Raw genomic sequence first — 18,040 nt, forward strand, 5'->3', positions numbered from 1 at the left:
GAGAGAGAGAGAGAGAGAGAGAGAGAGAGACAGGGGAATGCAATGGTGTACAGCATGATCATGTTGCATCCTTACCTTTTTATTCCTGCTCTCCTGGAATGCATAAGTTATTAAAGGAGGCCACATCCTAGAATGCATTTCAGAAACAGTGGGCATTGAAATTTAAAAACTGACTGTTGAAAACACATTGTCATTAATCTCTCAAAACACGCCTGCTTACATTGAACACGCTTATCCCATAATTCTTGCCACATTCTGCAGCAGTTTTGGATAAACATCTTTATTTTCACTGCTTGACTGCAACTTCTTCAAAATGTTTACCTTTCTTGACATTTTCAGTTTGAGGAAAGGCCAGATGGAGCATTTTAGCTGATCCATTGAGCAGGTAGATAAGAACACACCTTAATGTTTTATAGCCTGCTGTTCCATTGGAAGGTTCTTGATAGCAGGGTTCACTGAATACTTCATCACACCTCATAGAGACACAAAAGAAGACTTTCAGAACTAATTCAGAAAGTGACAAGAATGATAGGATAAGTGCTTGAAGAAATAAGAATTATTTTGAGAGAAATTAATGGCCAAAAGTCTTTTTCTATAATTAATTTTAAAAATTAACATTAGCCATACTTTTCAATCACAGATTGTATATTGAAATGAGTTATAGTTAGTGATGCTGAAATGCAATGTTTATATTTACACAGGGCACAGGATGCAATAAATGATCACATCTACCTTTTCAAGCAGTGCATGATAAATGTTTTACAGTGCATCACCTCTGTATTATATCAGATGTGTGTAGGCTGTGATAATTTCTTGTGATGACTAACTAAAGTAGACAGCATGGAATCTTTACAATTTGTACAGTAAGTGAAGTATATAAAATGAAATTCAATGCTATTGTAGAATAGATAACACAGGGATGCATTTTCTTCTTAGTGCAGACATGGCACAAAAAACTAATATTGAAGATTTTTAAATACTGTATCACTTTGGAAATAATTGAATTTATAATAAGTGCTGTTATTGTAAAATTATCTCTCTATTGTGCATTTATTACCTATTTTTACTTGTGTTTGTTTTAGTTTTATAATTTACAAAGCATAAGTTTCAATTAGTTTGGAAATACAAGGAGTTTGACAATATTGTGTATAAGAAAGTCCCTTTGGTTTTATACAATCAGACTAGGTGTGTGGTGATTGGATGCATGTGTTTCATGTCACCATATAGGGAAGAATGCACCTAAAACCAGTTCCTTCTGGTTTAAAAAAACACTCTTAAATGACATGTGTTTTCTACACAATATTAAAATAATTATTTTATCATTTATACTTGAGAATATTACATATGAAACTTTTTGTAAAAATTAAAGTATGTTTCTAGCCAAGGAGGTACCTGATATATAATTAAGTGCTACTGTATATTTTAATAAAGAAAGCCTGAAGTTTTTGCATTTGAAGATTTTATCAGAAAGTAGAAAAAAATGATAAAATTAAATAAAAATAAAATTGATGAAAATACATCTTAAAAATGAGTACATAGAGAAAACAATAAAACTAATGTTGATTTTGGTTTGAAAAAATCATAAACTTTGATAAATTTGATCAGGAATAAATAGAAAATTTTCAAAATAGAAAAATTATTGATGACAGTCATTTATACAGATGTTAGAAATCTTTCAAGTAAAAGTTGCATGAAGTGTTTGGAATTCAAAAATATAAAAGAAAATATCAAAACGTACTGAGTTAAATATGAAAAAACTACAGTATCTTATGTATTAACATATCAGATCATAATTTAATATTTTCACAAATTTTATAGTATTAAAGCCTCACTGATGAAATTATAAGCATTTAAGACCTCAATAATACTGATTATTCAAACTGCTTCACAAAAATGGCAAAGTGGAGAGCAAGTTATTTTATGTAAGGATCCTAGAACAAATTGTATGCTGTACTCTTCTTTTAAAAAATACTCAAATTTTGTTGGGGGCCTAGACCACAACCAAATTTATCTTATAAAACATTATTCATTGCACTAATTTTGTGGAAAATAAAAATAAAATAAATAACTGCAATGATAATACATTCAATGCCTTTTGATAATTTAGAAATAAACAATGACAGCAACAACTCTGACTAAATTGGAAATAGGAAGAAATTTTCTTATTTACATAAATAATATTTACCAAAAGCAAAGCAGATATCATAGCTTTTTAATCAACATGGAAAAAATAATAAATAATCCTAGTAGGGAATACACATGTCGAGGGATGCAGAGGACCTTACTATGGATCATGCCCAAGGAAAGCTGTACAGAGATAACTCCTCAATTTTCCTGTATGTAGAGATGATTTTGGCTGAAGCCTATGTGTTGAGGTCAGAGTAACTCACACCTGAATTCCATTTCCACAATTAAAACCTTCTGACTCGAAGGACATGGTTCTACTAACAATAATATATCTTGTCTATTAGGTTCCTAACTTGAGAATGATTTTTCTCTTCCTCTTTGAACCTTGTTTACATTAATTTCCATAAAACCACACATGTCCTTTACCCCAACCGAATGTCAATAAAAGTTAATGCCTGGAACAGTCCAACACCTATGTCAGCTGCACTGGCATTAGTCAACTTGGCCCCCACTTTCACTCTCTTAATTTGTCTCTTAGTTTATTTTTTTCAGACTTGCATCACACACTTGGCAGGTGAGCCCTAGAGACTTACTGCAGGAGTCTCTGGCAATGGGCACTCATCATGGGAGCTCCGACCACAAACAATTGCCTGCTCAGTGAGGCTACTCAGAACAGAAAGGAAAAAAAAAAGAGAGAGAGAGAGAGAGAAAGAATCCACTGTGTAGTGCACCTCATATCAAGGTCACAGACAAGCACGAAGTCCCAGAAAAAAGAGATACGTATCTCAGGTGTGAGAAAGTAGTAAATAAGGCTAGGGATTTAGCTCAGTGGTTTCACCACCTACCTTGCAGCTCACTGGGTGCCTGAGTTTGATCCTTGGTACAAAAAAGAAGAGGGGGGGAGGGAGGGAGGGAGGTAGAGAGAGAGAGAAAGATAGAGAGAGAGAGAGTAGTACAGATAGTCAACTGGGACTAAAACATGGGGTAATCACTTTCATCCCAAGGTGGCTTGCAGTGTTGATATAAATGCTGCAAAAGATAATTAAATATAATTGTCTTTTTTCCAAAGAACATCTTTATATATGGAAATTTGAGAGTGAGTCAAAAATAACATTCAGACAGCTCAACAAAAGAGAAAAGCTATCTTGCTTTAGATTTTCACTGAGGCTGACTCTTTGGAGCTTTATTGACTCTGTTTTGCAGCCCAAACAACTGAGCCTGGGAGCCACTCAAACTTCTACTCTGCAGTAATCAGCTACTGGTGAAAACTGCTTAGTTTTGGTTTTAGAACAACTGTTTTCCTGCTGTATTTCACACTGTGGACTTCTCTCTCTCAGAAAATGTGATTTTTACAGGCACACCCCCATGATTAGCCTCTGGAGGAAGTTGAGATTCTCCCCCTCCGTTTGAGTTGCTAAGATCACAGGGGTGGAAGAGGTGGGGCAAAAGCATGAGGAGACCTGCCTGGCTTTCAAGTGCACCTGAGGGAGTGGTTGGGTGCTGTGGTTTCTCTCAGAGAGCATGGAACAGGGGTTGCACTCAGATTGGAAATAACTAAAGTGATAAAATAAATATTGGATTGAAAACAGTGAGGAAAGCACTAAGAATGTGAAGTAAATTAGCAAGAAAAACCACTTCTGGCTTTACGAGCCAGACCAGCACTATGTTATCAGTCTGATGCTGCCTGCAAAGGTCTGGAACCCAAAACATAGCCAGAGAAATTGCAATTCTGTTCTACTAGACATAGATTTTACAAGAGAATTACAATTACAAATTTTAGCTGACTAATACATATAACTTTCTTTAAATTTAAGTTGAGATTTAATTGGTGTGCCCAAAATATTTCTTGTGCACTGCAAATTCTAGAATTGTAATTACAGGGTTAACTTGCTCTTTTCTGTACTTTGTGGATGAAGAACTCAAATTCACTACTGTTCTATTGGCAGCCAGTCAAGTTTTAAAATGTTACAATCTGAGAACAGAAGAAAAAAATGGGACTCTGTAAATTTGTTTTTCTTTTTATTAAGTTTATTGGTACAATCTAGGTCTATAATACAGTTACATTCATCACTGGGATCCTGTACCTTCACATGACAGGTCTTGGTTCTCTTTTTTCCCCTTGTCCCTGGCCTCTCTTCACCCCCTCCTCCCCTCCCCATTAATAAACTCTTTATTTCCATTTTTTCATTTTCTCATATTTTTCTTTTCCCTTATTTTCTTTTCCCTACCCTTCCCACTTTCCCTACACCTTTAGTCATTTTCTTCCACTGTAAATTTTAATAACGAAGACAAGTTTATTTTAGAAGGTTTATTGTAAATGATTCAAGAAAATATTAAGGAAGCTAAAAGTAAAGTAAGATATACTTCTTTCTTTCTTTTTTTTTTTTTTACTGGGGATGGAACTCAGGTCCTTGTGCTTGCAAGGCAAGCACCAGAACCACTGAGCTAAATCCCTGGCCCAAGATATATTTTTGATATGAAATGAGTTTGTATATTTGTCTTAGATAGAAAGAGAGAGATACACAAGACAAGAAAGCCTAGGTATGTTGAGACAGTGGGTGGAAGTGATTTATCAAGGAAATATAAGTGTTTTCTTTTTAGTTTCAAGCTTGTTATAAAAGGCTAGCCCATATTGGCAAAAAGTTTTCATTTGTTCCAATTCTACAAGATATTTCTATTAACTGACTTGCAAAAAGGTTTGACTAGAATTATTTACCATTATGAAGCTAAAATTACAAAAGAATATTTTAGTTCATTTAAGTTAAATATATTTCAGTGCACTCTAGTTTTATAAATTGCTTTATATTTTTGTTGTTGTTTGTGCAAATCTAAATCTGTTTTGGATTTGTTCAACAATTTTTTCCCATTTTTGACCTTTAAATTTTTTAAAAACTGTAGTGGCCTTCGATTTAAATTGGCTTATTGATAAATGTTATTAAAGTTAAAGTGATGCTTTTACCCCTAGGTTGCTAAAAGGTTAAAAATATGTAATACCTACTGTTGTCTAAGTGTAATCACCCCATAACTTTAACTTGTGACAAATAGTGTACTAATTGTTACAATCTGGTTTGTAGAGGTTACTAAATAAGCTTTATCAAGGTAATTCAATGGAGACCCTTAGGTTTCAGGGAACTACTTAATGAGACTCCTCTTGGAGAAAAAAATGTTGCTGCTTGTAAATGTTTTCCATCCTTTGCTCTCTAGGGGAACCTCAACAGTCTCTGTACTTTTCTGACAAACTGACCCAAAAGGTTTTATAGCCTTAAAAGACATTTACATTAGTGAATATTGCTTAAATGTGCTACTGTCATAATTTTACATTGGTTGTCAACAAAGGGTTAAATTCCAAATATGCTATTGTGATATATTTACATTGGTCATCCCCAAAAGATGAAATTTTCTTGAAAAAAAACCAAGGTTTTACTGAAAAGATATTTTAGGTACCAAACTAATTTAAAGGGGATGAGGTTTCATACATGTAACTATGATTTTTATTCTTAAGTTTTTGGTATAGTAAATGTATTGACGCTTTCTGACTGCACAGGTTTTCTACTGTGTTGTTTATGGTAATAACCTTTTCATTCAGATATTTCCATTTATCTTACACTCCAGCTACGTATGATAAAAGGTTCTTTTATACACTGATGTATGTTTTAGATGGCATCCTATCAAAAGATAATTATTTGAGTAACATTTTGTTTGTATTTATGGAGGAGGATGAGTGCATTTAACAGTGGCTCTTTTATATTAAGACGTATATTTAAGTGTATTACAAAGATAATGCCATGATTGTCATGCTAAAATATTATGTGTGACTCTCGATTTAAAACTTTTTTCTATCAACATGTTACAGGGATTCAAATACTAGAACAACCATGATTGATAAAAAAACAACAGACTTCTGACTATATTTTATAGTTCAAACTGCTTAATATCCAGGTAAAATTATAGTCATTAAATTCACTATTTCTATTACTGTGCTAGTGCTATTTATCTTCTCATCTGGGTGATCAACAATTAAAGTTTAGAGACCAGAACTAGAAAAGTGACTGGGCTAAGAAGACAGACAATATTTTGGCTCTGACCCTTCAAGGTGTCAAAGAACCCAGGATGTGAGCGAACCTTTGCTACAAGAACCTACAACTTACGTAAGCCACCCAAACTCCTGAGCAGGGAGATTGTTGGACACAAAAAGATAAGAATCAGTAGTGTACTAAAGACTTTCACTTGTAGGGAAAAATGTTCCATATTTTCACAATAAATAACATGTTCAAGCAAGGCCATAACACATCCTCATGGCTGACAGTGACAGGAGCTGAAAAGCTCTACACACATTTCAAATTAACACCTGTGGAGACTTAGTTGACCTTTACAGATAGGAACAGGCCAATTTTAATTAATATAGGCCTCACTTTAACTTGCTCTTGAACACCCAGTAGAAAAGTATAATCCAGAGATATATGATGTCAAGACAGTACTAATAAAAACTGCATATAAGAAGGGGCTCCACATCCCTGGTCATTCGAGAGATGCAGATGAAAACAACACTGAGATTCCACCTCATTTAACAAAGAATGGCTGCTATCAAGAAGTCAAACAGTACCAAATGTTGGCAGTGCTGTGGGGAGAAAGGAGCCTGTTTCCATTGTTGGGAGGAGTACAGACTGATGCAACCACTATGGAAATCAATATGGAGATATCTCAAAGAGGTGGGACTAGATGTTCCATTTGACCCAACTATCCCTCTGCTGGATATCTTTCCAAAAGAATTAAAAGAGTCTTATCACAGTTCTGGGGATTTAACTCAGCGGTTCTGTGGCCTGCCTTGCAAGCACAAGGACCTGAGTTCAATCCCTGGTACAAAAAAAAAATCATATCACAGTGACATATTCACACCTATGTTTATAGCAGCACAGTTTGTAATAGCTAAAACTTGGAAAGAGCCCATTTGACCATCAGTTGGAGACTGGATAAAGAAGATGTGGTTTTTCTATAAAATGGAATACTACTCAGCCATAAAGAATGAGAAATTAGAGTCATTCATAGGAAAATTGATACATATTAAGGTTATACTCTTGATTGAAATAAATGTCACACCTGTGTAAATACCAAATAGTTTCTCTGGTGTGAAAAATCTATAATAGTACACAAGATCCAAATGAGATAATTAACAATGAGAAATAGGAAGAAAAGGGCTAAAGGTGTAGGGAAAATCAGAAGAATAGTGAAAAGGAAAAAAGCAAAAAGAGAAAAATTTGAGAAAATGAAAAAAATGGAAATAAAGTATTTGTAAACAGGGAAGGGAGGAGGAGGTGAAGGGAGGGCAGGGGTATGGGGGAAAATTGAGAACCAAGACTTGTCATGGAAAGGTACAAGATCCCAATGATGAATGTAACTGTGCTGTATACCTAAAATGTACCAATAAACTCAATGAGAAAAAAAAAGTAGGGGCTCCAAATGCTGTCCCCCACTGGCAGTTACCAACTACATTAGTAACTAACCCCTATCACGTGCAATAAAAGTCTGTGGTAAAATTTATACACCTCAAAAAGGGTTTTGTATTTTGAAGTTAAATTTTAAAATTTTCAGTCTTTCCAGTTAATTTTTTTAAAAAATTAATGAATTACCAGACTTATGGATAATTAGAAGATTCCATTAATTAGAAGATCTAAAAGTCGGCATGTTGTAATCACTATTTTAGTCCTTTAAAAACTGTCTCTCAAATGGATCTTTACATTACCTACTTTTTTATTTTAGTACTTGTGCTTTGATTATGATGTTCTAATTTCTTTAAAAAACTGTTTATTCTTGCCGATGGGCTGCCAAACTCCAAATGATCATATAAATAAAACCAAGATATGTGCTAGATTTTTTTGGCCAAAATTCACCAGATGGATTTTATATAGCTTATAATTGCTAAATTACAACATAACTTTTGTTTAAGGCTTATTAAATTATCTCCTGAAGAGAGCAGTAAAGTAACTTACCAAGATTGTAGTAAAGAGAGTTCTTGCATACATATAAGGACACTGTATAGCTGTCTTTAACCTGACAAAATATATATAACAAAACACACAGATATGGGAGGAGGGTGTTAGGGAGTATAAGGAAGGGACATATGCTTTTTGTGTTCTTCAAGCTGGGGACGTATGTCATCCTTATAAGGTCCAGCAAGATGAGTATGGGATGATGTAAAAGCCATGCTTGTTATAGGAGGAAACGTTAATGACTGTTTTGCTGTAGGTTTTTGAAACAGTTCATTTTGAAGCAGAGCACACGTCTGATATAAAGCAAAATGGAGTAGCCAAAAGGAGGGCAAATCAGTCCATCCCTTATTGCTCAGCCCTCCACGGTACTGGGAACCAATAATGGCTGAATCAGTCCAGTATCTGTCTCAGCACATAAAATACATCCTGATTTTCTAGTATCTCCTACCCTTTTGTCTGTCATTTAATAAAATTTGATAATATGTACAGTCCACCGAGATAATCGAGGAAATCTCCTCTTAAATCCCCTCTTCACACCCAAGTAAGATTGGGCCATATATCATTTAAGATATTCATCTACTATTGGGACCGGATCACAAGATATTATGAGGCCTACTTTCAGTCCACTACAGAGATGATGTCTGATGAATCCATAGAAAAGTTATACATTGAGGCACCAAGGGACGTGTCTGGAGCATATTGTCTCTGGTACCATGTCCAGCCAGGTATAACACCAGCACTCAGTTAAATCATTGACGAGATGAGTACAATAAACGATGAGAACACCTCACAGAAAATTGAATGAAGCCCAGCTCTGTGTTATAGTAAATCCCTTACCTGTGAAGTCCTTGTGATAGAACTTGTCTTTATTGCTCGATTTTATCAATGTTGGGTTTCTTTTTCTTAAGAGAATTGAAAGCATCTTTACTAATCGATTTCAAATGTCACAATTATTTCAAAACACTGATATGATACAATAATGCAAATTTTATAAGTTCAAATCATAAATATGGTGAATACTATTGTTGGCATGAAGATCACATTTATGAGTAACAGCTCTCAGCAACATCTTCACAGGCTATCAATATTAAAAGTAGGGCTCATTCTAGAATGAAATTCATGTAGTCCTAACCATACATACAGCCTGGTGGAAATCATTATCTATATATAAACACGGATTTGTTTAAATACTGTTCCTAACATGTCCACCTTGTCAACTGCCCTTCTTCTGATACTGAACATAGAAAACTTGCCAAAATTAGGAGCCACTTCAAGTTCTGCCTCTGAGAAACTTGAGCAAAGAAACTGTGTTTAGAATATAAAATCATGTGTTGCACTTCACTATTAGACTTTTAAAAATTTAGGATGTAAGGCAAGTTGAAAGCACCTGATTGTTTGTGCCATTATCTCATTAGAAAAGTGTGTTGAGAGAAGTTCTCAGCATCCTGGCTCACCTGTAAGCCAATCATTTTCTACTTTCTCTGGAAATTTACATCCAAAACATCATGACAGCCCATCACATAACACAGGTTAACTTACTGATGAGTTTGCTCAAAGAGATTGTTAATGTCCCTATTCCTGAAACTATAGGCAAATTGTTCCATATCTGAGTGACAGAATATATCACGGGAGCCACTTTAGACTTCTTACATGATTTTGTTAGTGCAGAGCTGATGTATAGTCCAAAAGTCACTCCCATAGAACAAAGAGGCAACTGACAGATGACACACACACTTGGAAAACGCTTTGTACTCCCCTCCAAAAGATGGCATTCTCAAGACAGAGGACATAATGTGAATATAAGAGAAAATGATTCCAGAAAGAGGAGCACTAGCAAGTAGGCCAGTCACCAAATGTACTAACAGGTTGTTGAGGAGGGCATCAGAACAGGTGAGCTTGTTGATCTGAGTAAGTTCAGACAAATGCAGAATCTCTGGGCCTGTGCAGAAGAACAGCCACAGTGCAATCGGAGTGCAGAGCAGGGCATGCAGCATGGTAATGAGCAGGAAGGGCAGAATCAAGACACACAGAGGCAGGGTCTCGTGATGACCATGTGCCTGAAAGGGTGACAAATGACCACCTAGCAGTCCTAGGCCATCATTGCCAGGAGGCAATTTTCTAAATCAAGAAAAATCATTGCTAAGAGAGTCACCTTGTGTAAGTGATGCTGTGATTATGTGTTTGGGTGTTCTCCAGGATCTTTGGGATCCTGGCAGTACTTAAACAGATGTCATTAAGGAACAATTTGGAGAGGAAGAAGTTCATGGGAGTGTGGATTTGGGAGTCAGAACTGACAGCAAAGATGATGAGCAAATTTCCAAGGATGGTAACCAGGTACATGAACAGGAACGCCGAACCTGTCAAGCATCCCAAGAGCTCCCTTGAGGGCAGGTGCAGTCAGAAAGTGGGTCACCCCACTGCCTGGGTTAATTATCTCCCACTTCTATTTTTCTCTGGGACTGTGATGCCAGAGGTCACTGACCTCCCCAGGACTGATCTGCTGTCCCTATTCCACTACCAAACATCGACACCTGAGCTGGAGTAAGGGGCCCTGGGGAGACAATGTGGAGGGTGGAGTGAGTTTGGGGGAGAGGAGTAGAGACTGTCAGTGTTTCCTTGCTGCCTGTTGTATTCCAGTGTCTGATCATTTGGCAAGGGTGTAATTTAATAAACATGGACTAACAATTTCCCTGTGTCCTGGATGCAAGGTTCCTATCTGGACAAAATTCTTCTGAGATTCCAGCCTGCCGCAAAAAAAGAGAGAAGTGGCTGCAGCTCTGGATCACCTGCAGTCCCAGGAGAAGGAATTCTGAGACATCTGCTTGGTTTTTAGCATTCAGATTTTTGAAAACCCTGATGGAAAACGATGGGGTGAAAGGAATAAAATTATGGACAGCAGCATTTGCCACCATCACTTGAGACCAAGATCTCCCATCAGAACAACTTGATCTTTGTATTCCAAATTGAGAAACAGAAAAATAAATTTCTGTTGTAAGGCCACATAGTCTCTGGTTGTTGATAATGACATTTCAACTGACACACTCACAAACTGCTCCCCAAGATTTTTACAAGAGGTGAAATAAATTTCATAATGTCTTGTATTACCCATTATGTTTAAGAAGGAGCAGATTTCTACTCTGAAAGAAATGGGATCTGGCCTTTGACAGTGTACATGCCCAGCAGAATAAGATTTGGGTGTTTATTAGTGCAGAGTTCAGGAGACTTGATGAAGAAACAGTGATGGGAGGGACTTCTTTCCCACCATTTCTCTGTTTTTTTTTTAACTCTCTTCATTTCTCAGGACTGAATGCTAGTAACACATTTATATACATGTCCAAAGCATTAGCTAAGATAATTTCCACTTTCTTCTTTTAAAATCTTTTAAAAATATTTCCATGTTTTCATTTGTTTATTCATGTAGTTATGCCATATTAACTCTTCCTATATGAATTTAGGATTTTCAGTAAGGATTTTTGAAATTCATGGGAAGATTGCTTAGGAAGGTCTTTCATAAAAAAATTTATCCCCACTCATTTTTAAAAAGAGGAATATTGACAAAATACAGAAATTTACCTACTAAATTATCAAACAAATTCAAATTTTCCATCAATCACAAGACCAGTAACAAAAAGAGAATAAAATTACAGTAGGTCTTGAAAATATTCGAATAAATTTCATGGTGAGTGGATGAAGCCAAGGGACATTGTGGACTTATCTCATCTCATGAAGAGAAAAGTACTTCCTTTTTTAAGATAATGAGGAAAATATCCTAGGAGTTGCAAAGGAGAAATATAGAGCATGTTACTTATGCACTTGTTTGTTTTTTTTAAATAATTTATATTTGTGAGGAACAAAATAATGTTTTCATTTTGTATACTTGGAGTAGTGATGAAGTTGCAGTGATTAGCATATCCACCATTGAGACTTTTACATTTTCTCCTGGTGAGTACATAAAGTTTTCTTTCCCTAACAGCATTGAGATGTACGAGGCACTTCTGTAATTATATTCACCCTTCTGGGCCATAAAAAACCAGAAATGACTACTCCACTCACAAAATAACACACTTCCTGTAGATGGGTTATTCCTTCGGGCCACTCCTTCCTATTCTAAACCATCCTCGGCAATCACTATTCTCTCCACTTCTGTGAAATAACCTTTGTTAGGTTATTTTTGTGAGATTATGCTTTTTATCTTTCTATACCTGATGTATTTTACCTAATGTAATACCCCTCAAGTTCATCCACACTGTCAGCAATGACAAAGAAGATTTCATGTGCTTTATGTTTGAATAATATTCCATTCTTTGTATAGAACACATTTTATTTATTCATTCATTTGTTCTGCATATTTAGGTTGATTGCATGTATGGGCTATTGTGGATAGTGCCACAATAAACATAGGAAGACAGGAGTTTTTTGCCATGCAGTCTTTCATGCTTTACATCATACAAATTTTCACTGGGGTAATATGATAATTTTTTCCTTATTGAGTTTATTGGTACATTTTAGGTATACATTACAGTTACATTCATTATTGGCATGTTGTACCTTTACATGACAGGTCTTGGTTCTCATTTTTCCCCTTTTCCCTGCACTCCCGTCACCCCCTTCTCCTCTCCCCACTTACAAACACTTTATTTCCATTTTTTAATTTTCTCATATTTTTTCTTTTCCCTTCCTACCTTTCCCCTACCCTTCCCACTTCCCCTACACCTTTAGCCCTTTTCTTCCTATTTCATATTGTCAATTATCTCATTGGGATCTTATGTACTATTATAGTTTATTCACACCAGAGAAACTATTTACACATGTGTGACATTTATTTCACTTAGTGTGGTCTTTTTTCTTTTTCTTTTTTTTTTTTTTTACTTATTCTAGTGCTGGGAGTCAACTCTAGGTCCTCCACATATGCTACACAAATGCCCGATCACTGAGCTAAGTCGCCAGCAATCTCTTTTTTTTCTTTACTTTAAAAAGTATCTCAATGTATTGGTTACTTTGATCTTGAACTCATGCATTTAAGCAATCCGCATGCCTCAGCATCCAAAAACACTTTGCCTATAGAAATTTACCACTATGACCAGATCATCATTGTGGGTTTGATTTGCATGTAAAGATATTAAAGGGCCACGTATTTAGCTCAGTTGTCCTGCTACCTGGATTGCGTGCACAAGGACCCAAGTCTGATCCCTGGCAATAAATAAATACATTAATTAATTAATTATTTAATATAAAATAAAAAGAGCAATCTGGAGAGCATTTTGGGCCAAAGTTTTATCTTAGTGCTTCCACCACCTGCCTCACAAGCACAAGGTCCTGGGTTTAATCCCTGGTTAAAAAAAGAAAGAAAGAAAGAAAGAAAGAAAGAAAGAAAGAAAGAAAGAAAGAAAGAAAGAATGAAAGAAAGGAAAGAGAAGATTGAGCAATTTGAATATATCGATTGCGCACCTTTCTCTTCTTTTGAGAAATGTCTATTCATATCCTTACCCATTTACATTTTCTTTTTTACTATTCAGTTGTTGGTATTTTTATATATGCTGGGTATTAACCCCTTGTCAGTTGTGGGGTTTGCAGTTATGTTCTCTCATTCTGTGTTTCATCTCTCTGCCATGTTGTTTCCTTTGCTAGTAGGACAGGTTTATTTTGGCTCACAGACTTAAAATGATTCAGTCCAGAGTTACCCAGATCCACAGCAAGAAGGATATGGTGGAGGGGTCTAATAGAGGGCAGCTGCTCATATAGTGGTGGCCAAGAAGCAGGGAGTAAATGAGGAATTGGGAAGGGTGATGTGACCTTCCAGGTCAAAACTCCAGGGAACAGCATCTTCCATCCAGATCCAGGTTTCTATCAGCATACTCAGTCCTGATATCTTGAGTGGAGTAATACAATATTGAATACAGCACTCCCATTGTCCAATCAACCTCCAATAGGCCACCCTTTAAATGCAGGAACTTTGTATCAAACCCTAATAAAGAGATATAAGATATCACTGGTAGAATTTAAACCCAAGTAGTCTGATTTCACTATTGCCATCCTTTACCATTTGATCTCTGCTCAGGTATAGTCAAAGACACTGGTAAATCTTACAAATCATTCATTACCTTTTTTCTCTTTGACTTATTCCAGGAGTATAAGCATCTGACATATGAATGGAAAGATGATATCCTAAAGATGAGTTTCTCTAAAGCCCTCAGCATTTCCTTATTCCTGAGGCTGTAGATAAAGGGGTTCATCATGGGGGTCACTACAGTGTACATCACTGAGATAATTGCACTCATCCTGGGGGACTGAGCACCTGTGGAACTGAGGTACACCCCAAAGCTTGTGCCATAGAACAAAGAAAGTCCTATTAGGTGTGACCCACAAATGGAGAAAGCTTTATACTTTCCACCAGCTGATGGGATTCTCAGAACAGAAGAGACAATTTGAGTGTAAGAGAAAATTATCCCAGAGAGAGGAACAACACCCAGCAGTCCTGTCACCAAATACTCCATCATGCTATTGATGAGGATATCAGAACAGGCAATCTTGAGAAGTTGATCCAATTCACAGAAAAAGTGGGAAATCTCCAGGTTTGTGCAGAATGACAGCTGCAGTGCCATGGAGGTGTGGAGCAAGGCATCAAGGACACTGATGATGAAGGAAAGCAGAACCAGCAGCCAGCAAACTTTTGGGTTCATGATGACATTGTACCTCAAAGGGTGACAGATGGCCACAAAGCGGTCATAGGCCATCACAGTTAGCAGCATGGCATCCATACATCCAAAGATGATAAAAAGAGACATTTGCATCAAGCAGCTCACATAGGAGATGACCCTGCTGTGAGTTGAGATGTCCACAATCATCTTTGGGACTGTGGTGGTGATGAAGCAGATGTCAGCCAGGGACAGGTTAGAGAGGAAGAAGTACATGGGGGTGTGGAGGTGGGAGTCAGAGATGACAGCCAGGATGATGAGCAGGTTCCCGAGCACTGTGACCAGATACATGGACAGGAACAGTCCCAAGAGGATGGGAATACATGGACAGGAACAGTCCAAAGTGGATGGGCTGTAGATGTGGATCATCTGACAATCCCAGGAGAACAAATTTGGCAGTATCTGAAATATTTTCTGGTTTCATGTCATTGGTAAATCTGGTAGAACAATGATAATAAAATGAACTATACGGAAACCACCTGAAGTTTATGTGTTTTAATATCAAAACAGGTAAGTTTTTCCCACGATTATCTTTCTTCTCTTTCTTTCCTTTCTTTGTTTTTCCTTGAGCATTTATTTTCCCACCCATTTTACCCATTCCAAGTTCTTCTATATTTATTTTTGAAAAATTTTAGTTAACCTTTGAGAATTATACATTTTTAGGAAGTACATTATTACATTGTTAATGATCAAATCAGTGTAATTAGCAATCAACAACTTATATATTTATAATTTATTTCTGGCAAATGCATTTAAAAATTTATCTTTTACCTATTGTGTATCTATTATGTATTTCTATGTATTTTGAAATACACAATGCATTGTGCCTAACTATAGTCCCTGGGGTTTATTTTCTATTTGTAGTTTTAGAAATACGTTTATGGAGAATATAATAGGAATGAAACATTGTTGCGTTTACCAATTTTTGAGTCATTTTATCAACTAATAAAAATTCATAAAGTACTTATGTTACCACATGCCTTCCAGGATCAAGTCCATCACCTGTTGTCCCCATTGCTGTGGGCTTGTGTGGTGCATCACAGCAGGAGAGCAGAATAGTGCAGTATGTGTAGGTCTCACCTTATAGAAAGAAAGGTACAGAGAAAGGCAGGAAGAAACAAGGTTCCCAAATTCCCGCCCCAGAGTGGTCCCACCTCTCAAAAACTCCACCACTTTCCAATAGCCCTAAGTTGGAGACCAATACTGTAGTACTTAGGCCATTCTGGACATGCCAGAGCCGACATAGATGATAGATAGATAGATAGATAGATAGATAGATAGATAGATAGATAGATAGATAGAGATAGATATCTATCTATATCTATAGATAGATAGATATAGATAGATAGATAGATAGATAGATAGATAGAGATATATAGATATCTATATATATAAAAATATATATATTACTCTGCCTTTAAGATGGCTTAGGCAAATTATTATAGAAAAAAAGTTGTAAGGAATTTAATTTGAGAAAACAGTACTGGACCCAAATCCTGCCTATTTTATGGTTTTGTGACTAAAGGTTTATTGGTGCACAGCCATTCCTTCGCATGTTTGCAGACATAGCTCAGGGATATTGATAGAGTACGTTAGACAGGAGGCAGATGTGGGGAAATGGCAGGAAGAGCATAGAAGAAAATTCTATGAAAGGGCATGGTCTAGATTTCCTGAGTTTCTAGTCTGAAGGCTTCCTGAAATGACCACATCAAACCCACTTTGTGCATTCCCTCTCCTGGTTGGTCTTACACTTTTCATGTCTACACAGTAAATTAGAGGCACAGATCACGATTTAACCTATGGTCACGCTCTTGGCCCAATTTGACTTTATGGGTATACATTTATATTTTAGTTTTAACTCCCTATATGAGCATTAGCCGCTGTACTGGCTGTAGCTAAATCCTCAGGAGTTTTAAAACCTGTTGTCCTGATGTAAAGATGGAGACTCACAGTTTGGCGAAAGAAGATCTGTTAATTATCATTCCTGACCGCTTCTGCAAAATCTAGAAAATCAAAAGGAAAAGCAGACCTCAACTCACTGTAGTTGCCATCTCTGATGCTAAGCCCACCGCCCTGCCCTTCTGGAGGGTATAATTTCATTGCTGAAAGTTTCCCTCTCTAGATCTGACCACTTACAACTCTCCCAAGTGTACATCCTTATTCATAAATTATCATTGTTTGGTGGGAACTAAGTTTGTCTTTCAGCAAACAAACTTGCTAAACACCACTATTTTCTGACTGCAAATCTCTTTCTGTGCACCTCCTCACATATATTCTTAGGAAGAACCTAAGAGACAAAATTTCCAAAAAACACAATGCAGAACCCAAACCATGATGACACTTCCCTCTGGGTATCATTGGACCACATGCCTGGTATGTGCAAAGTCCTGAGTACAAATAATAATAATAATAATAATAATAATTATTATTTAATAAGTGGTATACAATTTTATATGTCAATCTAAAATTCACAATATAATTAACCAATTTGTTTTTAGTATTACTCAAAGACAAGTATCTTTTTATCAAGAAACTGGGAATTTAAAGGCATTTGAGATATTTCACTTCATTAAAGTTTATTTTGTCAAGTTAATCTCTCTTTTGTGGTTAATGCTATCCCCACCCATTACAGTTCTTTCTTCCAGAACATGTGAGCCAATTTATAGGGCCAAGAATTCACACCCTGATGAGGATTGACAAGGGAGCCATCTGCATGCTTCTAGTATTTGATGAGTATTTCATGTAGTACTGGAAGATTAAGATATTAAAATCAGACGAGAAAGAGGATTTCTAGATTAGATAAGAATTTGCTAAATGGCAATAATATAATATTGATCCCTGGAGAAGGGTCCAAATTATGAACAATTTCCTTGACTTGAGTTCAGTTCTGTTTATTTATTTATTTATTTATGGTTTTTTGAGACAGGGTCTCATTATGTAGTTGGGACTGAACTGGAACTCACTATGTAGCCCAGGCTGGTCTCAAACTCACAGCAATCCTCCTGTCTCTGCCTCCCAAGTGCTGGGATTACAGATGTGAGCCACCAGGTCCGGCTTCTGTTTATCTTATAATGGATAAAAAACAGAATTTTAAAATGATTTAATGTTCAGTTCCTATAAATCTAAGATTCCTCTTAAAAGAAAATTCTTTGAAGATGTAATGTATGCAAAATTTTCCATAACTGGATCTGATTACCATGAAGAGTGAAGACTTTGTTTTTGAAAACTCTG

The 18,040-nt window shown here is 36.2% G+C and overlaps 1 protein-coding gene across 1 annotated transcript in view; it reads right to left on the minus strand.

Annotated features, from left to right (window-relative positions):
* Positions 1-8,221: 8,221 nt before the first annotated feature.
* Positions 8,222-18,040, minus strand: part of LOC104861093 (olfactory receptor 7G3) — a 33,219-nt gene continuing 23,400 nt past the window's right edge. The window contains exons 3-5 of the mRNA XM_033757615.1: positions 15,162-15,246; positions 14,216-15,127; positions 8,222-8,407 (exon numbers count right to left, since the gene is read on the minus strand). Of these exons, the coding sequence (XP_033613506.1) occupies positions 8,222-8,407; positions 14,216-15,127; positions 15,162-15,246 (1,183 nt within the window). The remainder of the gene's footprint in view (positions 8,408-14,215; positions 15,128-15,161; positions 15,247-18,040) is intronic.

The sequence above is a fragment of the Fukomys damarensis genome, unplaced genomic scaffold (genome assembly GCF_012274545.1).
Source record: "Fukomys damarensis isolate Sample0158 unplaced genomic scaffold, DMR_v1.0_HiC HiC_scaffold_30, whole genome shotgun sequence".
In the NCBI taxonomy this organism is placed as follows: domain Eukaryota; kingdom Metazoa; phylum Chordata; class Mammalia; order Rodentia; family Bathyergidae; genus Fukomys; species Fukomys damarensis.